The sequence below is a fragment of the Maniola hyperantus genome, chromosome 16 (assembly GCF_902806685.2).
Source record: "Maniola hyperantus chromosome 16, iAphHyp1.2, whole genome shotgun sequence".
Lineage (NCBI taxonomy): Eukaryota > Metazoa > Arthropoda > Insecta > Lepidoptera > Nymphalidae > Maniola > Maniola hyperantus.
Genome location: NC_048551.1, coordinates 5,752,456 through 5,780,426, shown reverse-complemented (window position 1 = coordinate 5,780,426; position 27,971 = coordinate 5,752,456). Strand labels below are relative to the sequence as shown.

Here is a 27,971-nt window from a genome sequence, read left to right as displayed (position 1 = left end):
CTTAACATCAGTTGACCCGCCTGCTCGTTTGATCGCTATCTCTATTTTTAAAAAACCCGCGACTTCGTCCGCGTGGACTAGACAAATTTCGAACCCCTATTTTACCACCTCAGGGGTTGAACTTTAAAAATCCTTTCTTAGCGGATGCCTACGTCATAATAGCTATCTGCATGCAAAATTTCAGCCCGATCCGTCCAGTGGTTTGAGTTGTGCGTTGATAGATTAGTCAGTCAGTCACCTTTTCCTTTTATATGTTTAGAAAAAGATTAGCATGGAAGACATTTAATTTTATTCACACTGAAAAAATATTTTTGTGAAGACTCGTTAAGTGTTGCTAGTTCGCTTATTTGATCGATTTTTATTGCTCAAATAGTAATAAAACTCGGGCCCAACGGCATTCAACTCGCGGGTCAATAGTAGATTGGTACTAAAATAAGGCACGGCTTATAAGCACGACCGCATAAGTTACTAACAATCAACATGAAACTATAAACACGCGACTGAAACCATCAATGTTATTGATTTTTCACAACTTGCTGCGTGACTGGTACCTTGTCACTCGAGGAATGGTACAAAAATAGTCGATTTGTCATATTTACCCATTAAAATGTAGGTTCCATTGAAAAGGAAAATGTTTATTTCATGTAGACTATACTCATTATTGTTGGAGTTTGAAAGGGCGCGTTTGGATCCGGCGTAAGTTTTAAGTTTACGTCAATCAAAAGTTTCTAGACCTAGTGGTTTGAGCTGTATATGATTACACGCATCTAACCAAAGCGCACCAGTTATCATTGTCCACTACGTGGATTTAATAAAAACTGCCATACCATTTCCAGGTTAGCCCGCTTCCATTATTAGGCTGCATCATCACTTACCACCAGGTGTGATTGGAGTCAAGGGCTAACTTGTATCTGTATTTAAAAAATCGAACCCCAAACCCCCCCGAGTAGAACCCGATGTCTTAACTACTAGGCTATCACCGCTTTTATATATTACTAGCGTTAATAGCTTACTGGTTTGGAATAATGAGAGCCCCAGAGGATTGACGCTAATTGCCGAAAGCTCTGTAACCATACCACTTCTTATATAAAACGTGTTCTCCCTAATCGTTCGTATAGCACAAAGCTTTATTTTATTTCCCTCTTAAGCACACTCATCTAGCGAATGATATTCGTTGAACAAAGTTTTCTTTTAAGTAATTGGATGCTATTCCGAACGTAAATAAAACGATATATTCGGGAGTGCTTTCAAAATATAAAACTGTTCAAATCCAATCGTAAACAATGGCCCTATAGAGCTTAAATGCCTATAAGACTTAAGCAATGCTATCTACATACATTCTACACAATAAAATTCATGTACTTAAATAAGATCAATGTGTTTGTAGGTGTGTGGTTTTGAAATAACTGATATTTATTAATGACTATTTACTAAAACAGATAGTTTTACGTTTTATGTCTGGCTGTTTGTCCGAGCTAATCAGCTTAGAACCAGCTAAGTCGATTAGCTTGATTTTCGCACTTCGCAAGCAGGCAAGGACTATTCAAAGTGATTTACACTATCCCTTTATCCCGGGAAAACAAAGGTGCTCAAGGAAATGTTAAGAAATACTCATACTATTTAAGGTAGCTACTTACAATATTTCTCTTTCAAGAACATAATATCTTAAAATACTTTAGTCATACTCGGATTTTCATTTGAAATTTTGTAAAACTTTTTGTAGAAATACTGAGATAAATAAAACACTAATTATTGAGCCAAAACTGTACTTCTTACTTGGGATTATTCTGTAAAAAACTCTCTTAGTTTAAGCCAGATTTGTGTCCCGTATTTTATTATTTTTAACTTTCAGAAGCTCTAAAACCTCGAAGCGTCGAGACGGTAATAATGAAACTGAGTATTTTAGTTCGGCGATAGTCAAAAATTCTGTAACAATGAATTTACAAATACATAAAAAGTACGCAAATACAGTAGGTCATATTTACAAAGTTCTTAGGAAGCAAGTAAATATCTGCAAAGAATAAAGATATACACGAGGACAAAGTTATATGAGAGTTAGTTTGTTTTTAGTCTGGTTTTATATAGCGAACTTTTTAGAAATATTTTTTTTAAACTTCCATATTTTTTAAGTGAAAGCGTAAGCGAAAATAGACTTTTCGTAGTTTTATGATATGCAAATAACATTCAACTTGGGTGGTAAAGCAACTTTCGATGCTTTACCACCCAAGTCGATGTTACACATACATAATATGCCTACTTTCTGCTTAGTTCCCTCAACCAAAAGTCTATACCTTCTGGTGGCGTGCCAAATCTAGATTGGAATAATTAACAGTAAAAACAGTCGGCGGTATAAACTTCGTTTGGAATAAAACGTTGGAACTACGACTTCAAAGAAAACATCAAAAAAAACTTTTAAACGAGACGTCAAAAAGTTAATTTAGGTAAAGGTGTCCTTTTATTATATCTCTCAACATTAAATGGCTCAACACGTAATTATAAAACTTCTATATATTATTAAAAATGAATCGCTAAATGTGTTGCTGATCGCAAATCTCGAGAACCGCTGAACCGATTTCGCTTATTCTTTTTTTATAATATTCCTTGAAGTACGGGGATGGTTCTTACGGAGAGAAAAATTTTAAAAAATTGAATCGACTGTTAGGCGGTACGAAGTTCGCCGGGGCAGCTAGTCTTAAAATAAAAATGTACATTTAGTGATATCTGAATCATGAGTGTTCAAGGTAAAGGGGAATATTTATGACTCGCAATTCAAAAAGTGAACAGTGCGTGAATATTGCGTTTCTTCAAACGAAACTAATATTTCCTGTAACCAAAAACGTGCCAAAAACAGACCTCAAATCACGATGCGACGTGATAGTGTACCTACTATCGTTGTTCTTAATAATAATATTTATGATTATCATTAAAAACTATAATGTTGGAAATGAAGCCAATTTGTTGTTTTGTCCTTCTTTCACGCAGAAACGGATTGACGGCATTTTTTAAATGCATACCTGTAGATAGTTACACAACCGAAAAGTATATGAGCTACTTGTTAAGGTTTCCTACAAGATAACCTAAACATGTGGATGAAATCACAGGCGAATATCCATCCATACTTTACATACTAATATTATAAATGCGAAAGTGCGTCTGTCTGTCTGTCTGTCTGCTAGCCTTTCACGGCCCATCCGTTCAACCGATTTTGACGAAATTTGGTACAGAGATAGCTTGCATCCCGGGGAAGGACATAGGCTACTTTTTATCCCGGAAAATCAAACAGTTCCCACGGGATTTTTAAAAACCGAAATCCACGCGGACGAAGTCGCGGGCATCATCCAGTTTATAATAAAATTCATGAACTTTGCTAGCAGAATTCACGGAACCCTGTGTAGTTGCGTCTCTCTCGCAATTATCTCCGGTTTTATTATCACTAATTTTAATTAAGTTTCGTGCAAAAAGTCCGGTGCGTAAATAGGGCAGTAAAATATTTCTGTGACAGCTGACAGTGCCCCAGGTGAGCTTTATGAGTCCCAAAATAACACTTTGAATTTTTAATTATTTCACGTAACAGACGAACTTGAAAAATTCCACTTGGTATTTTCCATCGTATATATTTTGAGGTGTTCGTAGAACTATCATGAGACTACGCAAAAAGCATATTATAATAGTTTCAAGAGCAAGAGGCACATCAAATATTTTTTTAATTCTGAAGGTTGAAAGCCGGCCGCAAGGGGCATCGAAGAAAGGTTTTGGTCAGCACTGACGTGTCCTCTGCTCACACATGCTACGATGCGTCCGATGCTGCTGACTTCACTTGCATTTTTATGCTAAAAAATGTGACGCGTGTGGTTCATGTGTAGCTGGAATTATTTTATATTTTTCGTATTACTGCAGTCCTGTTTCTAAAAAATCGTTGCAATTATTATTTTTGAGTTATCGCCAAAAAACGTAAAAATCAAAAACGTATTTTTTCAAAAAGGACGCTATACGTAGGACCCAACAAAAAACTAACTAAAAACCTTGGTCCAAGTAAACATTAGCTACCTACTTCAAGAGGAAATAGTTATTAGTGCTCATTAGACTGATCTTATTAGTATGCTAAGGGCATCCATCAATTCTTATAGTCAGTAATCAGGCTAAAATATTAAGAAGGTCACAATAGCAACATGTTCAAGTAAATGTCAGCGAATAAAATCGATACTAAGTAGGTTTACACTGGGTTTAGGTTTATTATTCAGTCTGCTAAGCGTTTATTATTTAGTGGACGGCAACAAACGACCTATCGATTGCTGGGGCGAAGTGGATAAGTACTAATTTGTTACATATATGTATATACGGAGATTTTTACAACATATATAGCTAATGCGCGACATGCGTTGCAATATCTAAATATATAAAAAGATTGACTGACTGACTGATCTATCAATGCACAGCTCAAACTACTGAACGGATCGGGCTGAAATTTGGCATGCAGATAGCTATTATGACGTAGGCATCCGCTAAGAAAGCATTTTTTAAAATTCAACCCCTAAGGGGGTGAAATAGGGGTTCGAAATTTGTGTAGTCCACTCGGACGAAGTCGCGAGCATAAGCTAGTCTTTTTATAAGAACGATTCTCGCGCCACCTATTGCAGGTTGAAGGTGTCAGAAACCTTGCTGTAAGTCCCAACAACAGCTACTTGGGGTGTCATAGCTACTTGGGGTGTCATATCGACGTAAGCCTGCACATGGTTCCCATGGTGAACCACGCCGTCAACCAGGCACGTGCAGCCACGTCGATGCTGCGCCAGGTCCTCGCCTCAAGCCTTTCACCGAAGACCAAGCTCCGAATTTACGGAGCCTATGTCCGCTCACGGTTGACGTATGCGGCCCCAGCCTGGTACTCATTCTGCTCAGAGTACCAGAGACGCCGCCTACAGGTCCAACAAAACAAGTGCCTGCGCCTAATCGTGGAAGCTCCGAGGTACGTGAGGAACGACGTCATCCACCGCGACCTCGAGACGCCCACCGTGGAGGAGTACGTCCGCACACTCGCGCGGCGCATGTTTGCGCGCGCGGACAACGGACCGTACGAGCACCTCCACGGCATCGCTCCACTTATCCCTAGACCGCCGACCGGGCGTCAACTACCTCGTGAGCTCCTGCGATCGCCATCATTGTCGCAGAACGCAAATGATCCAAGCGACGACGATTACGACGACGCGAGACCCACCGGACTTGACCTCGTCTCCGCGCTCGACGGCGAACTTAACGCCGTCGCGCGGAGATCGACCTCGGATTGACGACCCTGGACCGAAAACATCTCCGCGCGCGACAGTGCGAACGCCGCCGCCCGCGCGCGGAGAACAAACAAACAGAACAAGTCCCCTAGGGCCATAAGCCAAGATTGGCAGGCCCAAGTCGGTGTAATTCCGACTTAAAAACAGTCACCAGGGCACAAAGTTGCCCTGCGCCCCACCCGGGTAAGGAGGCCATGCCTCGAGGCCCGTACCCCCGCTTGGCCGTTCCGGCCAAACGGAAAAGACCCGCTCATCATCATCCCAACAACAACTGTAAAAAGTTTCATCGCAATCGGATGAATGGTAGATGCCTATAGGAACGAATAATGACACGCTGCGCCACACATAATAAATTATCATCTACAGAATGCAGAAGACAGGAGGCCCAGATTTCAAAAACTGAGCTGATTTTTTATTATTTTTGAAAAGCTAAAATCTCACTATGGTTTTAAAATTCCTACGAGGTAGTACTTGCCTACGAAAACACAACGATGGGGCTCGATTTTTTTTTATCGCATTTCTTTTTCATGTTCAGAGGTTAGCCTGAAAAAAATGTTTGGAACTTTTGAGTAGGTACGCGCCATAGGTAGATATGTAATGGTAACAAGGCTATACCTACCAATCTACCTGTTCAAAGTATTTTTCAAAATTATAATGGCTTGTGCTTGAGTGCAATCACACCAAATAGTAGGTGATGATGCAGCCTAAGGTGAAGTGGGTCTGCCTAGAAGTTTCAGATTTGCAGCGTTTTCATAGTGAAAAATTTGTGATAGACTGTGATTCCTCTGCTAGTGAAGGTTTTATGTCTACTTACTTAGAGCGATATTCGCTTGCTTGTTCCTGTCAAGCTGCCCTCTTAACGCCCTTAGCCTCCGCAACTTCTGTTCTTGCGCTTCGACCCTTTCACGTAGCCTTCGCAACCGCTCGCCTTCTACTGCCACCTGTAACGAAAAGTTAAAATTAGAGCCTGAAGCCGTTGTAGGTCAACAGCTGAAGACTGAGCTGATGGAGTTCCTTGTTCTAGGGCTAACTACACAGCTTGTGTTGTATTCTACTTCTGTACCGATACTAAGTAGCTTATGTTCGCGACCTCATCCGCGTGGACTACAAAAAGTTCAACCCCCGATTTTAACCCCTTAGGGTTGAATTTTCAAAAATTCTTTCTTAGCGGACGCGGGACTTCTACGTCAATATAGCTATCTGCATGCCAAATTTTAACCCGATCTGTTCAGTAGTTTGAGCTGTGCGTTGATAGATCAGTCAGTCAGTTTTTCCTTTTATATTTATATAGATTATTTAAATCTTAGCCTAGCTCAAGCATACTTAAGTAATATGTAGGTTTTATAAGGAAAAACGGAACCCTTATGTGATTACTTCGTTATCTGTCTATCTGTCTGTCTGTCTGTCCGTCGGTCTGTTTGTCTGTCGTATCTGTCAAGAAACCTATAGGGTACTTCCCGTTGACCTAGAATCATGAAATTTGGCAGGTAGGTAGGTCTTATAGCACACATTAGGGGGAAAATCCGAAAACCGTGAGTTTGTGGTTACATCACAAAAAAGAAAGAAAATGTTGTTATGAACAAATAGTAAGTATTTTTTTTAGTTAAAAGTCTATTCCAATAATAAAATAGAACGAAGCATGATAAAGTAAGTCATCATCATCATGATCAGCCCATTATCGGCCCACTACTAAGCCAGGCCATTAGTTTAGGCCACAGTCGGCCGCGCTGGCCCAATGCGGATTGGCAGATTTCACATACCTTTGAGAACATGGAGAACTCTCAGGCATGCAGGTTTCCTCACGATGTTTTCCTTCACCGATAAAGCAAGTGATATTAATTTGTTTTTAAAAATGCACAAAACTCCAAAAAGTTAATGGTGTGTGCTCGGGATCAAATCCCCGACCTCCCAAAAAGAAGGCGGACATCTTAACCAGGCTATCACCGCTTAATAAAGTAAGTATGGCTACGTAAATAAAAAAGAGATATTTTAATGTCTGATTTTTATTAGGTGCGCTGAATATTTTGCGACCGATAAATATCACATTAGAGCTTCATTAGCCTAACAGCATCCGGCTCCAGGCTAGATTTATTAACGTCCGAGGGGAATAATATTTTTCAGCTTATGAAAATTTCCTGTGTAAGCATCACTCAGGAAAGCAGGTATTATTGAGATATTTTAATGAATAATTGAAATGACCTCCCAAAACTTGCGCGAGGGGCATTATAAATTAAAACGCGTAGCTGTTTATTGAGAGATTTAATCGAAAAACTAATGGCAATAAATTATTTAATTAGAGCTCGATTGCTCTCGCATCTAATCATCCAGTTCACGATCTACAACACCTAAGGAATTCAATGATCGTTTTTAGGATTCCGTACCCAAGGGGTAAAACGGAGCCTTATTATTGTAACTCTACTGTTTGTCTGTGTGTCACAAGTCAGATTTGTAACTTGTAAGACGAAATTGTCAAGAGTGAATAGGCATCTATTAGTCAAGCGGGCTCCATCTTAGGCTGCATCATCACTTGCCACCAGGTCTGATTGCAGCCAAACGCTAGTCTATAAATTAAAAAATCGTCTACGAGTCAGAGTTAGAAATATTATGACCCTAGGGCCTAGTTAGAAGATATTATAATGTTCAAGTGTGTGCGAAAACACAGGTGCACTTTTTATTTCCTAACTCTCATACCGGGACGGCAGTCCCGGTATGAGAGTTAGTATCGAGTGCAGATCGGAGAGAGATCAAGTGCAGGACCGATGGCTTTACGTCTTCCCCGAGGCACTTTATAGGGTTGATCCATCATTTCTCCGTTTCATCTTGTTAGAAATAAGCAACTTTCAATAATTAATCCATTCGCCTCCCAAAGTCTCCCTCGTCAATAAACAACTTTAAAATGTAAAGCTTGTACTTAAATACTTCCTAACAAACTTAAAGGAGCTTTTGAATGACCTAATAACAAATTTTCAAACTTTAAAATGGAGGTCATCGGAACCTTCTGCATAATTAACATTAATTTACGATCAATTTCAGTTATAGTAAAGAACGAAGTTTACTCGCAATTGGTGTTTTATTTAAAAGATGTTATAATGAAGACTTTGCTTAGATCATCATCATCATCGTCATGATCAACCCATAGCCGGCTCACTACTGAGAAATGGGTCTCCTCTCAGAATGACAAGGGTTTTTACGGGGACTTTACATACCTTTGAGAACATTATGGAGAGGCGAGAGCTCTCAAGTTTTCTCACAATGTTTTCCTCGATATTGCTTACCCGGGATCGCATCCCGACCTCTTGAATAGGAAGCCAACGTCTTACAGTAGGTATGCACATAAATAACTAGAATATAGATAGATAGGAAATAAACTAGATACTAACGAACGAGACAATGAAGAGAAGCTATTCTATGGACTGAAACTTGACGCTACTATGTCGTTTAGTCATCATCATCATGATCAACCCATCGCCGGCTCACTACAGAGCACGGGTCTCCTCTCAGAGTGAGAAGGGTTTTGGCCATAGTCTACCACGCTGGCCAAGTACGGATTGGCAGACTTCACACACTTTTGAGAACATTATGGAGAACTCTCAGGCATGCAAGTTTCCTCACGATGTTTTCCTTCACCGTTAAAGCAAGTGATATTTTAATTACTTAAAAACGCACATAACTCCGAAAAGTTAAAGATGCGTGCCCGAGATCGAACCCCCGACCTCCGATTGGAAGGCGGACGTCCTAACCATTAGGCTACCACAGCTTGTCGTTTAGTGATACTTTGCAATTACTTTAAAAATATTATAATAAAAAGAACCAGACTAGTTTTGTACCTCATGAAAAGTAAAAATGTAAAGTAATTTATGTACCTACACACACAACAACATAAATAATGCTTTCCACGTTTATTCTAACTTTCTAGTATAATTACATGCTCGAGTATTAAAAGGTTTAATGTGCCCTTAATGGTAGATACGTTTTTACTTAAACCAAAGTTAAATATAACATCTTGACATTAATAATATTTTATCTTGCTGTAGAATTTAAAAGCTCAAATTAAAACTGTCTTTTATTGAAACACAGAAACGGGCATTTATGTTTATAATTGACGTTTATGAATAAACGTTTAAACATGTTACTTGCGAGTTGCGACAAAACAGCATGCTACAAATGGAAACATTAATTTTGCGGCCATTAGCAACATGCGGCTGTCTGTTTTGTACCAAGAAAGCTATGCAGTGCTGCAGAATTGGAACAGAACAGCTGCAGATTACGATACGGCTGACGATTTTTTGGTACATTTTATTGTATTAAGTATGCGTCTTTGTGGCATGCCGTAATGTCACATTGTTGCTATGGCCTAAATGAATCTTTAGAGATTTATAAAGTCTTAAAGACAACACAATATAAGCAGGATGTCATACTGACTTATTTTAACTGTAGTAAAGTGCCCATGAAACTCCATGAAAAAAATTCTAAACTTAAATGTATAAAGTACATAATTATTATGTACCTACTCATACCTTGAGAAAAATAATCAATTCTTACTTAGCAGAGTTTGAACAAATACACGAGAAGAAAATAATATAAAACATAAACGGATACTATGAATATGAACGGACGTAAAATTACACAGTCATTTTGAATTTTTCATTATAATTTCTATTAGACTTAACTTGCAAATGTTAAATTTCGCAGCAGAAATGAAATTGTGAACGAAGGCTTTCTGCCGTATAACTTCTTTGTTCCTGTTTTCAAATGAGAATATACGTTGTTAGATTAATTTTCATAAACCATTTTAATTATGAATTTTGGTGTGACTTTAATTCATTAGTTATTATTTATAACTAACGCGACCACGACGCGACTTTGTCCGCGTGGATTTATATTTTTCAAAATCCCGCGGGTACTCTCTGATTTTCCGGGATAAAAAGTAGCCTATGTGTAAACCAGGGTATAATCTATCTCCATTCCAAATTTCATCCAAATCCGTTCAGCTGTTTTTGCGTGATTGAGTAACAAACATCCAAACATCCACACTTTCACATTTATAATATTAGTAGGATTAGGATTTCCAGTTAGAGGCAGGGAGCTTAGTGCCTTTCTGCGTAAGTTGAAAAAACGGATGATTTTTAGTAGTATATTGAAGTTAATTATGTACTTTTGATAGAAAACTCATAATAAAATTTTCATAAGTTAACTTACTTACGGATGATGGTGATATCTATATAAATACAAAAGGATAATAACGTACATCTAAAATGTTGGATCTGGAAACTTAAAATTTTGCATACCTACAGGTTTTCTCAACGTATACAGTTATACACTTACTAAAAGTATTTACAGTCACCCGATTTAAGCCAGAGCGGGTCCGCTAGTTTAACATAAGGCACAAGGGTAAACCTGATGAAAGTTAAATAATAAATTATTATAAAGTGAAAAAGACAGCAGATAAACATTTTTCGAAATGCGTCTTACTTTCTAAACCATAAGGCCTCTTTTCATTTGGTCACAGTATAATATTATTTGATATTTTCGGAACGAATTGTTTTTTCTCCGTAATTGGCTTTCTTGGTTCATCAGTCAAGAAAAAGGAATCGGTGTACTGTGAAATGTCATTTTATTCCTTAAATTATCTTCACTCATTTGGATATTTACGAGTTATAAAAGAATGCAGTTAATTTGCTAGATTTGTTAGAAAAAAATCAGTAATCTTTTCGGTGTGTCATCAGTAATCTTGCGGGTGATATTTTCTCAGGACGTCTATGTGTAGGTTAAAAGATAAACTGAACTTAGGGGGTCACAACAAATTTGGTAACCATCACCGATATGGATTTTGTCGGGTTCGGAAGGTAGAGGGCAACTCTCTGAAGCTAAATATGCTACTCTGCCGGCCCTGAGTGGTTGCCTTAAGTATTTATGGCGTCTGAAAGGTGCGCTATCGGTTAGGCGGTTACCAAATTTGTTGTGACCCGCCGGACCATAAATACCTATGTATAATAAAACTAACTGGACAATTTCTGTACATTAAGTAAATATATTTTGAAAATTTTAATCGGACGAAGCATTATTGAAATAAGTAATCGATATACCTAATGCCTAAAACTTTAAATAACGCGCATCCTACTGAAAGGATTTGAATGCACATTGGCATACATAGCTAATACTACGGGTTAACTTAAAGGGAGCACAAGCTTGGCGATACGTTTTTTGTATTACAACTTTTAGAGGCTCTTTGCAGTTGATCGTCACACGTCTCTGCCAACGGATATTCTGTGTGACCAGGGCTTAAGAATCTTTTACTGGTATCGACCGCCAAAGGACTCCACGACGCCATAAACGGTGGATCATCTTAGGATATATTATGCTATTACAAAACATAATCCTACCCTTACGTTTTATGCATTGTTGATAGGATTATAAGCATTCCGTTCCGAGGCTTAAATTTTCGTTGTTACGGAAATACTCCTTTGGGATTTAACATTATTTATTCGTGGTTTCTTTTTAAAATGTATGGCTTCCTAAGCACTTTCTAATATAGAGATAAATGTCGGAATTACTTAGGCGGAGCGGAGCGGAGAGGTGTTCAGCAGACTAATCAGATTAGGTATTGATAGGTGACGTGAAAAAAATATCACATCTTTCTCGCGGTTTATTCACTATCACAGCGCGTTCTAAAATCATCATTGGAGAAGCGCTGCACAGGGTCATTATTGCACATAATATTGTAGATTTTTTAAAATTCAGATACAAGTTAACCCTTGACTGCAATCTCACTTGTGGTAAGTGATGATGTATTCTAAAATGGAAGCGGACTAACCTGGAAGGGGTATGACAGTTTTTATAAAACCCATGCCCCTTTGGTTTCTACACGGCATCGTACTGGAACGCTAAATCGCTTTTCAGCACGGCTTTGTCGGTAGAGTGGTAACTAGCCACGGCCGAAGCTTCCCACCAGACCAGACCAGAAATTTAGAAATTATAAAATTCCAAACCCTGACAGGAATCGAACCCGGGACCTCCCACTAATAAGAGCACAGTGCTTACCACAGCGCCAGGGAGGTCGTAAGATGAGTTAACAGTGAGAAAGTCCACTTTTCCAACTTTTATGACGCGAAATATTCCACTAGAAACTGTTAAGTAAGTGTAATTAAAAAGACAAAAATATAGCTTAGTATAGAACCAGGACAACTGCATTCTTTATACGGATGTGCGCAACTTTTTTTGAATGTCTATAATTATATATATTAGTATAATTATATTATGCATTATAATGTCAAAGGAATAATGAAACGTAAGTAAGGAGTAGGATATGCCGACATTCCACTGTGTTGTGCGGGTAGGTCGTTAATATGGATTAGCTTCAGTTACGCGATTCATTTTGTTCCTGTTCCTCGTTTGTGGCACATCAAAAGGGGTTATCTGAGGCATGTAAAAGTGTGAAAAAGTGTTCAATGCCTTTTTACTTTTTAAAGTCCCTATTGTACTCGTAATTATACTATATATAGCTACCAATATATATGTAAATGTGCAAAATATGCTAACAATGTGCTTAAATTCCTACGTCTACAAACTTGACATTTTGCTGTAAATTCTTTCTATACCATAGACCCCCCCAGAAAGGATAGATTAAGGATTTTAAGGAAAGCATGAAGGAGACATTAAGTTACCTTTTGACATATTTTGTAATAAGTACTATCTTGTTTTTTTACTCTTTTGTGACTAAGTATTAAATTTGGCTAATTTTATCAAAACTAAGTACACGTTGTTAGGAATATCATAACATATTGCATGCTAATAGGCAGAATTTGGCTGTACCTTTTTGTTTTTGTAACATCTTCACTATTTACCCAGATTCGCAATAAAGAAATTTGTATTTGTAAAAAAAAATAGGATTTTCAAAAATTCCACCTGATCTCTATTTTCTAAGACAGAGTTCATAGGGTCATAGCGTCGTGAACTTAAATGTCATCATAATCAACCCATCGCCGGCTTAGTACTGAGGACGGGTCTCCTCTCAGAATAAGCATGTATATGCTCGGGAAGCTACTTGCTAAGCCTTCAAGAGCGTGATGCTCGACATTTCATATACCTAGTACCTAGGTCCCTACATCCTACATACGTGTAGACACAACGTCTATTAAACTTGCTCGTAGAAAGTGGAGTGAAGTCTAGCTTAGCGAAGTCTGAGGACTCATTAGCTAAGTGGGAGATGGATAAATCCGTTCTGAAATTCAAACTAAAACCACATTAGATTGTTGTCGTACCTCCAAGTTTCTATTCGAAGAAACTTCACTCTTTGCTTGAAGGCTCTACAAAGATTAACAGTCCTGTTACGTCACAGTTTCCTATCTATCGCTCAGTTGTTCAAAAGAAATTTAAAAAAAATAATTATTGATCAAACTAATTTAATCACGGGAATCCATAGAATTCCTGTGATTAAAGTAGTTTAATCTCTACTTTTTTTTTAAATTAGCTATGAAGAATTCGGCAACATAATTATGTTACTTACAAATTACTCGTAACTCGTTATCGTAGCTGTAAGCCAAGCGCAATTTGAATGCGTTTTCCTAAGAATTTGATCGAAGATACCTATCGGGGAGGGAACGCCCCGCACTCCTACACAGCCTGCGCGCTAACCCGGTGCGGGCGAGCATGGGGGTGTGCGGGGCCCCTCCTCTACTACTACTATAGTATGATGATAAAGCCAGCATAAGTTAATGGTGACTTCTATTTGTTTTGATTTCTTCTCACTTTATAGCGCATCTAACTTTAATCCGGTGCTATGGTCGGCCGAACAGTTTACGCCAGTGCAGTAGTTGCTAATTTATCTTCTCTCGAACATTAGTTACGAGCCAAATAAACAAAATTCATATCATCCTTTGTTTCGATACCGACGAATACGAGCTAACAATATTAGAGTTTAATTTCCAAACCGCTTTGGGCGAAAATTCTAGCGGGGTAAGCCATTGTTATTTTCGATATACCACACGAATATTTGGCTGAAATTATTTTGGTAAATGTATTTCTAAAATACATAAGAGATATTTCTTTTTCGAGTCCCGAAAACAAATTTTGTTTTCTGGAATTAACACAAATTATTTTTACAAAAGCCATAAAAAATTATATTCCAAAAAAAACGGAAAGTATAAAAATAAAAATTTGTTGAACCCCTTTGAAAAAATACGCTAAACTTTTTCTAAGTGCAATATGGACAACGAATGAAATCTTTCAATGTACTTAGCTATTTCTGTTATATACATTGAAAGGATTGCATTCGTTGTTCTACGTAGAATTAGTTGAAGATATTTGGCAAAAGAAAAACCTTTTTTACAAATAGGGCATTATTTAAATTGAATTGCCTAAGATATTCAATTGAATCTGATATTTTTAGCTATAAAAACGTCTTTGAGTAATAAAGTTGTCGAGTGATTTAATATTGACTTGTTTGAAATTCTTCGAACAGATGGCAAGCTTTGTTGGTACTGTATAATATACTTATTCATTATCAAAATAAAATGGAACAGTAGGTGACTTTCCGACCAATATAAAATGACCGACAAAAATTGAAACTTTCCATTAACAGGATATCCAAAATACAACATGGAATAAAAGCTTGTAGTCAAACTGTAATAGCTGTAATAGCCTATTGGTTAGCACGTCGGTCTCCTAAGCGGAAATCGGGGGTTCGATCCAGGGCATGCACCTCTATTCAGAATTACTTGCGTTTTAAACAATTAAATATGATTTAACGGTGAAAGCAAACATCGTGAGGCGGAAACCTGCATGCCTGAGAGTTCTTCACAATGTTCTCAAAGTTGTGTAAATTCTGCCAGTCCGCCAGTCCGCACTTGGCCAGCGTGGTAGACTATGGCCTACACCCTCCTTATTCTGAGAGGAGATCCGTGCTCTGTACTGAGCCGGTGATGAGTCAAACTGTAGGCCTAGTATCAAAGTTTGAAAACTACAGAGTTACGATCGCAATCACCTCTCATTTTGCTATCACTCTCTTACTAATGGATGAAATGCACTGTTGCAACAAAATTACCATGAATTAGGTCAGCTACAACAATCGCGACTATCACAATGTGATTATCACAACTTCCATTGTAGCCCTGATCTAAGTTAGCAAATGACTCTGATTCGAGACGCCAGAGTAATAGGATGATTCCCAAGAGTAATCAAAATTGAAAATCCGTATCTACTCAAAGTATTTCTGCTTTGTTTTCAAATTCCCAGCGGAGGCGGCAGAGACTAGTTTCCGTTTGCTTCTTTTTGTCAGTAAAAATACAAAACCCTGATATTTCTCGCTACTAGCTGTTGTATAAATATTAGTGCACATTTTTATTTTGATACAGTGACAGTTTCATTCAACTGATTTGAAAAGCTTAGTTTTTTTCTGACTTACCTTGATAGTTCAAACGGGCTAACGCTTCACTTATCTACATTTAGAGCATCACACGAAAGTGTATTTTAATATTTGTTGGTTTGTTAGATTTTCATTCAATCACGTTGCAACGGAGCAACGGATTGACGTAATTTTTCACATAGATAAAGACGTGGAGAGTGACGTAGGCTACTTTTTGTCTCGGAAAAGAGTCGATACAGCTATTTTAAAAACCTAAATCCACACAGACAGACAAAGCGGGCAATCAGCTAGTGTAGATGTAAATGTTCAGTTCCAAACTACCGTACTTATTGGTTGCGGCGATACAAGTTACCTAGTGTGGAGACCACTAGCAAACTACTGTTATAACCTTTTTTTCAAATAAAGATTTTTTTTAATTTTAGTCTCTAGTGCTATTGATGAATACTAATATATTACACTCTCTAGCTTCTACTATTACGCCTCAAAATGTATTCAAGTAAATATTTGAAAAAAAAATTAACCTGATGTTGCCTAGCCTCCTGCTGCTTCAAGTACCGCAGCCGTTGCTCCTTGGCGCACAGCAGCTGGTGCTGGGTGTCGATCTGCTGCTGCTGTCGGAGCGCCATCGCCCGCAGTTCGCCCAGCGTCAGCTCCACCCCTTCCCCCAACTGTGGACAAAAGAAAATATACTTTAAAATATATTCATGAAGATAATACGGACATAATATAATGCGAAGAAGCTATGACATCTCAGTAAATAAGGTACTAAACAATCCTACCAAACCAGACGAAGAGGTAGATCCCCAGCTACATGGTGGTCTAATATCAAGAGCCCTTAACCTCTTACCAACAACAACCCAGGATAGAATTTCCAGGCGATGGAAAGGGCAAAAAAGAAAACGAAGGAGAAGAGATTTAAAAGTTTTAGAAACTTGGAAACCTGTTTTCTCCCACTTATAAGACCACAGCGCTCAGCACTGCGCCACAGAGGCCGCCTAAATATGTTACGGAAATCAAACAAAATCCTCTATGACCAAAAGTTAAATAATAATTTCCCACATGGTTAAATCCACGAGTTGAAAATACTTTTCGTACAATTCCTACGCTTTTCCGACGTCTGATTCAAAATATGCCATCTGTCTTTGCTTGCACGAAGTGCACATTCGTTTGGGATTAGTGGAAGCTGGAAATATGAGTGTGGGACGACGATAGCCTGAAAGCTAAAATGTTGGCTTTGCTTTCTACAATTCAGAGTTACTATTGTTTCACCGTTGATCCTATTTATATAAAGCGGTTTTGAGTCTCCATTTACTGTTATCCACTGACTTAAATTAGTAATAAAAAAGATAGGTATGTGGGTAGTAATAAAAAAAAATTATATAATATTGTGTCAATGATATAAATGTCATTCAATAATGGCTATGAATAATATGTGTCAATGATATAAATGTCAGTCAATAAAGGCTATCAGTACCCTTAATATAAATGCGAAAGTGTGTTTGTTTTTTGGTTTATTGGTTTGTTGGTTTGTTTGGTTTATCCTTCAATCACGTCGCAACGGTGCAACGGATTGACGTGATTTTTTGCATGGGTATAGATAAAGACCTGGAGAGTGACATAGGCTTTTCATCCCGGAAAATCAAAGAGTTCCCACGGGATTTCAAAAATCTAATTCCACGCGGACGAAGTCGCAGGCATCAGCTAGTGAATAATATAGTAACAATCGAATTCATTCTAATTCTTGTGCTTAAATTCTAAAAACTTATCAACAGAATAAAATACATTTGGCGACCATTGTTGACACCTATCTGCCACGACTTACGAACACGTCCGATAGTTTATTTCCGCCTTAAGACAGTTGAATTGTAAGAGTGAAGATGAGTCTCGGAAGGGTTAACTTTATTTAGTAATCGCTATCATCACAATTCACAAGCCATCACTAGACCATTACTGAGCGACACTGTCATCTTTATTTTATTTCATCTCAGAATGAGAAGGGTTTAAGCCATAGGCGTACAAGATGTGAAGACTAAAATCGATTTACGTGTACGATACAGGAACGAAAATCCGCCTGTCTTATAATAAAGTAATAAAAAGTAAGTAATATCGAACTCAAGATTAAGTATACCTATAAATGGTATTTGCGGTTTGTACTAGTGGGTCACAAGTTCCCCAGCTTTTCCCTTCGGCGCCATAACGGAAGAATTAAGATTGTCGGTCGCCGAATTTATGTAAATCCGGACACTTGTTGATAGCGTCCGTTCCAGTAACGTATTGTCGAGAATATGTAACTCAAATAATGTGGGACCACATGTTGTGTCGCATATGGCCGAGGTCGGCGTAAATAATGAATGTAAAGCGCATGCATCTGAGCAATTTATAGCCTAGGACGGAACAGAAGTTCTACAAATTGCAGTAGAAAATTACTGTGTTAAGCAATTATTTTTTTAGTTTATATGTTTGATGCTTGGCTGCAATCAGACGTGCTGGCAAGTGCGACGCAGCCTAAGATGGAGCGCGTTTGCCTAGAAGATACTCTTGAATTGAAGGTTAAGGAATTCTTTAAGATCGTGTTTTACACCTAAGCAAGGTATATCCTAAAATTGATTGGAGATAAATCTAGGTCGGAAATCACATGTAAACTAGATTCAATACCGGGGAATTAACTGCGAAACCCCAGCCTTATTCTTTGTCTTCATTATAAAGAGAAACTCTGTGCAAAATGTCAGCTTCTAGGTTCAAGGGCTTGGATTGGGCGTTGACGAGTCAGTCGTTCAATGAGTCAGGACCTCGCTTTTCATTATACACGCATTTGGTAGATTTGTTATTGATATGTCAAATGGTTAGATATTATTATTTCTTCTTGGAATCCTTAACTAATTAATAGCTATTTTTGACTACTAAGACTTTTAATACCAATTCTTTTTAAATTCTGCTTATCAATTGACTTAGTAGTTTGATATGGTGAATGGTGATACTATATCGTGTGCCGCGAACCATGATAACTATCAAATCCATAGAACAATTTTCCACTTATCGATGGTGATGAATGTAGGAACACGTAGTGTGAGTAATGGAATAAATTAGTGCCGACGCGTTCATCCCTTTAGCTATCGATTATATCAACGTTGCTTAACTGATGAATTTTTCATAAACGCGGAACCAATCTGCACCAGCCTAGAATAATGTATGAAACATTCCATTAGCAGATGAGAGGACGGGTCGCATGGACAGTGCTTTGATAAGCATAGTCCAATTGAGATTTGTAGCTCCCAGGGGACCTACCGATGTCAAGCAATTTGAAAGGCCTGAATTATTGCCATATAAGCTATCCCGAGGTCAAATAATAATAATAAGTTCATAATAGTATGTATAGTATGTATGTAAGTATAAGACTACAGAGGAATGTGCAGTGCTCAGACAAGCCGCCAAGCGCTTACGAGCACGAAGAAACCAATAAATAAATAAATAAATAAATATAGAGCACTGATAGATGACGATGATCACATCACACACACACGATAAGTGTAATTTAAAAAATAATGACCATATAATCGGTCCACTACAAAGGACGGGTATCCTCACAGAATGTGAAGGGTTTTGACCATTGTCTATACCACTTTACCATGTATTGTGTGGAATCGCAGACTTCATACAGCTTTGAGAACATTATAACGATCTCTCTCGCATGCAGGTTTTCTCGCGGTTTTTTCGACATTTAATTTCTAAAAACGCACATAGCACCGAAAAATTAAAAATGCTTGCCCAGAATCGAGCCCCTGACCTTCCGAATAGGAGGCCGACGTCTTAACCACTAAGCTATCACCGCCTCACTAGACTTTATGTATGTATATTCTTTATTGCCCCACAAAACACAAAATGACAGGTTTCAAGCGTATTTTCTTATGTATAGTCTTAGAAATAATCCACGTAAAATTCCGCGATAGCACTAAGACATTAGGATAAGTGAGGCTTTATGGAAGTTGTTCATAAAAGTAGGTGAGTACAGACTATGTAGGTATACTATGTAAAGAAAGAGAAATAGGTTAACGACAAAATAATGCAGGCGCGGCGCCTTTGAATTACGGTCTCACATGCGACATCATTTTGTATGAGAATGCAAATAAAAGGTTTGTCGCTTGTCGGTTCAATTTTATAACGGCTATATTTTTACATAAGTAAGTATAGTACGCGACAGGTCGAGATGGAAATCGGGGAGGGAACGCCCCGCACACCCGCACAGCCCCCGTGCTAACCCGGTGCGGGCGAGCACGAGTGATGTGCGGATGTGCGGGGCCCCCCGCCTCATACCCCGATTGCCATCTCAACCTCTCGCGGACTGTACACATTTTTAATAATATTAAATAGTGTATCAACACTTAATCCAGATATCAATCTGGATTTTATTTTGAGCATTATTTTATAGCACTTCTCTGTGTTTTATGTGACTACCCGCAATAACAATAAAAAAGAAACCTCTTTGTAACGAAGCAGGATTAAAATTGAGTGATTTTCCATAAAGTCGCTTTCGCCGTGGAGGTCCCTAATCATCGTAAATTAATCCCCAATCATTTTATAAGCAGATTTTTTTTAATTACCTATAATATAACGTATACTTAAGACATTTTAATTAAAGAAACATTAATGCAATTAAAAAGCCACCATTTTATTGCGAGTTGAGAAGATCTTAATGTGCCTTAAGGTATCTCGTTAACGCTTGCTAAAGAATTCCATAACGAGGTTTTATCGCCGTTATAAAGGTCTCTACAGATGTTATTTTTCGAATTAAATAGTACCTAAGTAGGCGATGAGTTGATCATCATCATGATTAACCCATCGCCGGCTCATTACAGAGCACGGGTATCCTCTCAGAGTGAGAAGAGTTTTGGCCATAGTCTACCACGCTGGCCATGTGCGGATTGGTAGACTTCACACACCTTTGAGAACATTATGGAGAAATCTCAGGCATGCAGATTGCAGGTTTCCTCCCGATGTTTTCCTTCTATATTAAATTAATTAAAACGCACATAACTCCGAAAAGTTAGAGATGCGTGCCCGGGATCGAACCCTTGACTTCCGATTAGAAGGCGGACGTTCTTACCACTAGGCTATCACAGCTTATTATATTATCATTTATAGTAGGTACTCAACAAAAAACTGGACAAATGCGAGTCGGACTCGCACACGAAAGGTTCCTTACCTTCCTTACAAGAAATAACACAGTTTTTTGTAACCACAAACTCACGATTTTCGGATTTTCCCCTTTACTTGTGCTATAAGACATTGCTACCTGCCATATTTCAGGATTCTAAGTCAACGGGAAGTGCATTTTAGGTTTTGATTCCCTAGACAGATCTTGACAGACAGACAGACAACGAAGTGATCCTATAAAGGTTTTTTTATACGGAACCCTCAAACTTATCTTTCCGAACAGATGGTAGCTTCATTACCGTAGGGGGACGCTTGACGACTTACTTTACAAAGCAATCAAACCAAAATGATTTGATTTGGTTCAATTAATTTAATTAAAGCAATGTGGGATCTTCCTAAAATGGAATGCCATTTAAATTGGGATCAATTACAACTCCTACGCTTGCTTTCAAGACATTTAATTCGTATTTATTATTTAGCTATGCCCACTCGTATTTAGGCGTAAGGCTAGATTGTTCTTTATTCTATTTTATATCTCCAATTCAGCAAAGATTTATATAAAGAGTAGAGGGACTAATGGGTACATTTTGAAACCAATAGCAGACGTATTACTGTGTTGTAGAAGCCAAAGGGATATGGGTTAATAACAAGTGCCATACGCCTTCCAGGTAAGCCCACTTCTATCTTGGACTGCATCATCACCGGGTGATATTGCAGTCAAAGGCTTGTATTTGAATAAAATAAAATAAATAAAAGTTGTGATGTAACGTAATCTGGCTCAACGGTCGATTAACTTGGCGCGCCTTTCATTTCATAAAATGTATGATTCCGATCGTCTTTTATCGTATTACACACAACACTAATTTTTTTATCTCACACGTTTATGAAGGTTCGGAGAGTTCTTCACAATGGGATGCTCCAAATGCAAAAAGTCGATTAGTCGCAAATCCTTTTATTTATTATACTATGTTAGATTACGTTTCAATACTGGGGTAAGATGGTTATCGAAAATGAACTTGGACACTTTTTGCATAGAAGCCTCCAATTGCCAATAGAAGAGCGAAGAGTCAAGTGGCTCCTTTTACGTAGCTTATGACTTTGTCCTATCTATCACTTATAAAATGACGTTAAATATATCTTTGCCTAATACCAAATTGCATCCGTAAATTAGTTTCGATGCTAAAGTAAAGTTCTCAAATTGCAGCGTCGAGTCATTAGAGTTTGTCAAAGTTTTAGGGTCAATTAGCGTCCATTCCATATGCTACTAACCACTTTGAGAGCAGCTGCCACTTCAAAGGTACGCTGAGACAAATTAATTGCTCGCTAGAGTAAAACTGACGCCTCAGACTCTAAACTCACTTGGGAGTCATTTGTGGTTTGCGCCACTCAAAGTCAAGTCGCGTCGTCGTGACCTACCTTCCGAATTTGACAAATGAGTCTTTTCAAATGAAATATCAAAAACAGCTCACCTAAGATATTACAAAACTCCAGATTGCCAAAACTCATAACAATTGGATTTTATATGGAGTTTTATAATATCTTTGCGTGAACGAGCTGATAAAAATAAAGAAACCAACTATTACGTAAAGTTTCTATAAGAGCAGTAAAGAAAATATTTCATAATTTTTATGATAGTGTTTTTACCTACACTTCAAGGAAATTTCTAAAAAATTTTAAATACATATCAAAAATTGCGGAACCGGCAGGATTCGAACCTGCGTGCGTCTTCTGGTACTAGATGGCACTGAGTACATACACACATATCACAAATTTCGTCACTAGCAGCAACCGAAACCGTGGCCTAGCGGTCAAGGCGTTGGGCGCGAAACCCAGAAGACGCAGGTTCAAATCCCGCCGTTTGAAATGCCGGTTGCGCAATTTTTGATATGTATTTAAAATTATTTAGTAAAGAAAATGTATAAATTATATACATACATATAAGAACCTACTCAAATGAGAGTTTATAAAAGCACGTAGGTAGCTTCAACAATAAACAATTTCATTTTATTAAATTAATATACGAACAAAGCAAAATATAAATAACTGTAATAAACGAGTTATTCAAGTCACAAAATAAACGCAAAATTTAATAAAAGGTCGAGTGAAGTATGTAGGTAGGTAGAGGTACATTATGTAAAAAGGCCGTTTCAGATGTAATTAAAGCTATTCCGCATACTAGAGTGTAATGAAGGAGCTAAGGGATTCTGGCGAGCGTTAAATAAAACATGCTTCGTGTGTACTCGCCCTTATGGCAAGGTTACGATCGCTGTAAGATACAAGTTAATAGCATTTAGTATGGGAAAAATTAAATCAATTTATCAAATTTAAAATCTTTTACATAAAAATTATTGAATTTGCGCATCGTTCATCCGATTTAGTTGAATTGAAACTTTGTAAGCTGCTATACCACAAAACTGTGAGATTTCAGTATTGTAAGCTAACCTATTTTATACATTATATGAATGTTATCGTATGAATTGTTATATTCATACATAGGTGTATTTATAGATAATATAGTCACTACCCATATTATAAATGCGAAAGTGTGTTTGTTTGTTGGTTTATTGGTTTGTTGGTTGGTAATTCAATCAACGGAGCAACGGATCGACGAGATTTTTTGCATGGTTATAGTTTAAGAGGACGGATCGGGTGAAATTTGGCATGCAGATAGCTGTTATGACGTAGGCATCCGCTAAGAAAGGATATTTAAAAATTCAACCCCTAAGGGGTAGAAATAGGGGGTTGAAATTTGTATACTCCACACGGACGAAGTCGCGAGCATAAGCTGGTAAATCATAAAAATGCTTTGCCAGTTTTGACAACAACTTCCAGTGAATCAAAACATCGCTTATTTATAAAAAATGGGCCAAACCATAAAGCGAATAAATCACAACGTAGGTGCGGCAAGGCTCATTGGTCGCATGATTTTATTTGTAAGTCAACCTAACAGGTATAAATAAGTAAGCATATCAGCTATTATGTTCTGAAAAACTGGGTGAGGCAGGCTGATGAAAAATTGAGCTTTTATTCACTTGGCGGGGTGTTTAATGTGATATACCATGATAATGGTGGAAACACATTACGCAACTCCCTTTTTTAGGTCCCGTACCTCAAAAGGAAATCGGAACCCTTATAGGATCACTTTGTTTGTCTGTCGGTCGGTCTGTCAAGAAACCTACAGGGTACTTTCCGTTGACTTAGAATCATGAAATTTGGCAGGTAGTTAGGTCTTATAGCACACATAAGGGGAAAAATCTGAAAACCGTGAATTTAGGGTTACATCACACAAAAAAAATTGTTGTCATGAACTAATAATAAGTATTTTCAATTTTCGAAGTAAGATAACTATAACAGTGGGGTATCATATGAAAGGGCTTTACCTATGCATTCTAAAATAGATTTTTATTTATTTTTATGCACCATAGTTTTTGAATTATTATCGTACAAGATGTCGAAAAAATACGACTGTAGTACGGAACCCTCGGTGCGCGAGCGACGCGAGCAAACGAGCAGGTGTGTCAGCTGATGTTAAGTAACATTTGCAACACCAGAGAAACCGCCGATGCGTTGCCGGCCTTTCAGGACTTTGTTGGTCCGCCCTTTGAATAACCCCATGTTCCACAGCTTGCATGTGCGTGGAAGTCGTCAAAATACATCGTCTGTCCATATTATGGACTAGCAACTGCCCGCGGCTTCGCTTCCGTCGGAATTTAAAAAAATCCTTTCTTATTCCTTATCTACTTTATAAAAGGGACCTCTGTTTTTTTTAAAAAAATAGATATAGCGAGCAAACGAGCAGGCGGGTCACCTTCTGTTAAGTGATTACCGCCGCCCATGAACATTTGCAGCACCAGAGGAGCCGCCGATGCGTTGCCGGCCTTCTAGGAATTTGTTGGTCCGCCCCTTGAATAACCCCATGTTATAATTTAGTGGGAACACCGCCGATGGGAGTTGGTTCCACAGTTTGCACGTGCGTGGAAAGAAGGATCTGGCGCAGCGGACGGTCGAAGTGCACCAGACACCTAGATGGTGAGGGTGAAATTCCTTACGGTGGCGCGCGGTGCGGTGCGGAGCTTTCTAGGTTTGGGCTGGGCGTTGATAAGTTATTGTGAGGCCAGGACTTAGATGTGGATCAGTTCCGATGACTCCTGAGAATTTTTCAAGGACTTCTTAAACATACCAGCCGCTAAGTTCTTGAAGTTTTTCTTATTCAAAAAGCCCGTTTCCTATCATTTATGTTCATTCCATTTACGTTACCGGGCAGCGCTGACACGCAAGAAAAAATATTACGTCTCATCAATATCTTGAGACGTCAAGAAAGAATGATCAGCAAAAATGGCTTTCTCATTTTATTTTTAATTCTTCTATAATACGACATACTTAGATAATATTATTTGAAAACCTTCTGAACGTTCGTAATAGAAAGGGATTTAACTTCTTATACATAAAAATTTATGTTTAAATCTGTTTGTTTATTGCCTAGATGTGACCGCGTATCATTCCTCTGATAACTAAAACCTTGTACAGTTGCTGTCCGCACTTGCGTAAATATTTTTGACATACTATCAACATAATATACCTAATAGGTGGTGCATATGTTGAAATTACAAAAAATAAGAGGCATTGCAAAGTATACGGGCCACTAGCAAGTTATCTATAAGTACTACCTATTCCTAATGCTTGTGATGCCTATTATTAAATATGTGAAAGTGTATCTCTGTCTGTCTGTTTGTCTGTCTGCTAGCTTTTCACGGTCCATACGTTTAACCAATTTTGACGAAATTTGACATAGATTGTTAAAAACTTAATCCCACGCGGACGAAGTCGCAGGTATCGTCTAGTTTTTGATATTTAAGAGAATTATGTTCAAAATTTTGAATTGGGTATCCTAAGAAAGCAAAATTATTATGATGAGTTTTGAAACTGAAATGTTTTAATAACAGACGTAGTAAGTAGGTTGGTGGTAGGTAGCTGGTATACCCTTGAGAATGTTTAATGAATAGGCACGCTTACAATAGGTACCTACTAAAATTCTCCTTAACATGGTTAATCGTTAAATATTATACCTTACATTAATTATTATTAACATACCTAATAGGTACTTATATAATACTAAAGGATGCCCGCGACTTCGTCCGCGTGGATTTAGGTTTTTAAAATTCCCGTGGGAACTCTTTGATTTTCCGGAATGAAAAGTACTCTATGTCCTTTCCCGGGATGCAAGCTATCGCGTACTAAATTTCGTCAAAATCGGTTAAACGGATGGGCCGTGAAAGGCTAGCAGACAGACAGACAGACGGACAGACAGACACACTTTCACATTTATAATAATATATTAGTATGGATTATTAACGTATCTAATAGGTAGGTACCTATATAATATTATATTTTTCCGCAAATCGCATCTATTGTTAATTGTTATACAACTTAGCAGACGGTAACGTAAGCAAAAAATGTTCTAATGCCCCTTGAAACCAAAAGTAAACAACTATATAGGTAATTTAAATCAAAGAGCTTCTGTAATAGGAAAAAAGTTAAATCGTCTTTAAATAAAAAGTACTTAAGTAAAGTTCCATACGTGATATAATACATGAGTATAGCTGTTGAGAGATATTTTATATAATGGTTAATTTTCTTAATGCAAGACCGGTAAATTTACGTTGTAATGAATGTTTAAAACGTCGTGTTACGTGTCGACGAAGCAAACTTTGTCAATTAATTTTCCTAGCTGCGTATAAACGAGTAACGACCAAAAATTTGTAATTTGTAAGGTGGCACAGAGTATGATACTAATAATATTATGTGCCTAAGATTCCGTATAAAATTCTGGTTTACCTGGTACACATCTAGTTATTTTTGGCTAACGTGTTATCATAATATTGTTTCTTGTAAACGTAGTTTTAGCATCAAAATTGAATAAAAAGGCAGAAACAGACTATAAGTAGGCAGGACTTTCCATTTTAATTATAATATTTTTTAATGTAGGTATAGACTAGCGCTTGGCTGCATTCAGACCTGGTGGCAAGTGATACTGATGATGGAGCATAAGATGGAGCGCGCTTGCCTAGAAGATGCCTATTCACTCTTGACTTAAAGGTATATTATAATTGAAGGGGAATGTTGTAAAATGTGACATCATCATCATCATCATGATCAACCCATCGCCGGCTCACTACAGAGCACGGGTATTCTCTCAGAGGAGAAAGGTTTTGGCCATAGTCTACCACGTTGGCCAAGTGCGGATTGGTAGACTTCACATACCTTTGAGAACATCATGGAGAGGCATGCAGGTTTCCTCACGATGTTTTTCTTCACCGTTAAGCAAATGATATTTAATTACTTAAAACGCACATAACTCTGAAAAGTTAGAGGTGCGTGCCCGGAGTCGAACCACTGACCTCTGATTAGTAGGTGGACGTCCTAACCACTAAGCTATCACAGCTTTTTGAATGTGACATACGAAAGCCAAAAAAGGATTAGCAAAAAGCTCAATTCTTTTCTTTCTAAACTGGGCCCTAAAAATTGTATTTTGCAATATAGCCTTTATTGCTTATGAATTAGAATTCACATGAAATATGTAGTTTCGTAGGCGTTTTGGTATTTACACGGTATTTTTAAGAGCGTCTAATTACACGGCACGTCCCGTGGTCCCGTTATTCTCGCTTCGTAATATTTTATCCCGAATAACTTATGTCAAGTATTCTTGATGAAATTTTGCAAACAAACACCTTTTCAACAATAATTAAATGGAAAGACACGTACAAATTAAAATTCAACTTTTTGTTAAAGTTCTGGCAGTTTGAAATTAATAGGTATCCATATACCACAATATAGAATAGTACTATCATATCTAAAATTTTTTTTATTCATTATAGGCGCACGCTTGACCACGATCACACCTGATGGGAAGTGATGATGTGGCCTAAGATGGGACGCGTTTGCCTAGAAGGTGCCTATTCACTCTTGTTTTAAAGATACCCGTATTATAATTGACTAGCTGATCCCCGCGGCTTCGCCCGCGTAGATTTAGGTTTTTAAAGATCCCGTATAGCCTATGTCACTCAGGAATAATGTAGCTTTCTACTGGTGAAAGAATTTTTAAAATCGGTTCAGTAGTTCTAAAGATTACCCCCTACAAACAAACTTAACGACATTACCTCTTTATATAATACAAC

The 27,971-nt window shown here is 37.9% G+C and overlaps 1 protein-coding gene across 8 annotated transcripts in view; it reads right to left on the bottom strand.

Annotated features, from left to right (window-relative positions):
• ASPP (Ankyrin-repeat, SH3-domain, and Proline-rich-region containing Protein) overlaps window positions 1-27,971 on the bottom strand; it is a 302,304-nt gene that overhangs the window by 28,573 nt on the left and 245,760 nt on the right. For all 8 annotated transcript variants that reach the window (XM_069503952.1, XM_069503953.1, XM_069503954.1 and 5 more), the window contains 2 exons: window positions 16,167-16,313; window positions 6,097-6,223 (listed from right to left, as the gene is read on the bottom strand). In XM_069503952.1, coding sequence (XP_069360053.1) covers window positions 6,097-6,223; window positions 16,167-16,313 — 274 coding nt within the window. The remainder of the gene's footprint in view (window positions 1-6,096; window positions 6,224-16,166; window positions 16,314-27,971) is intronic.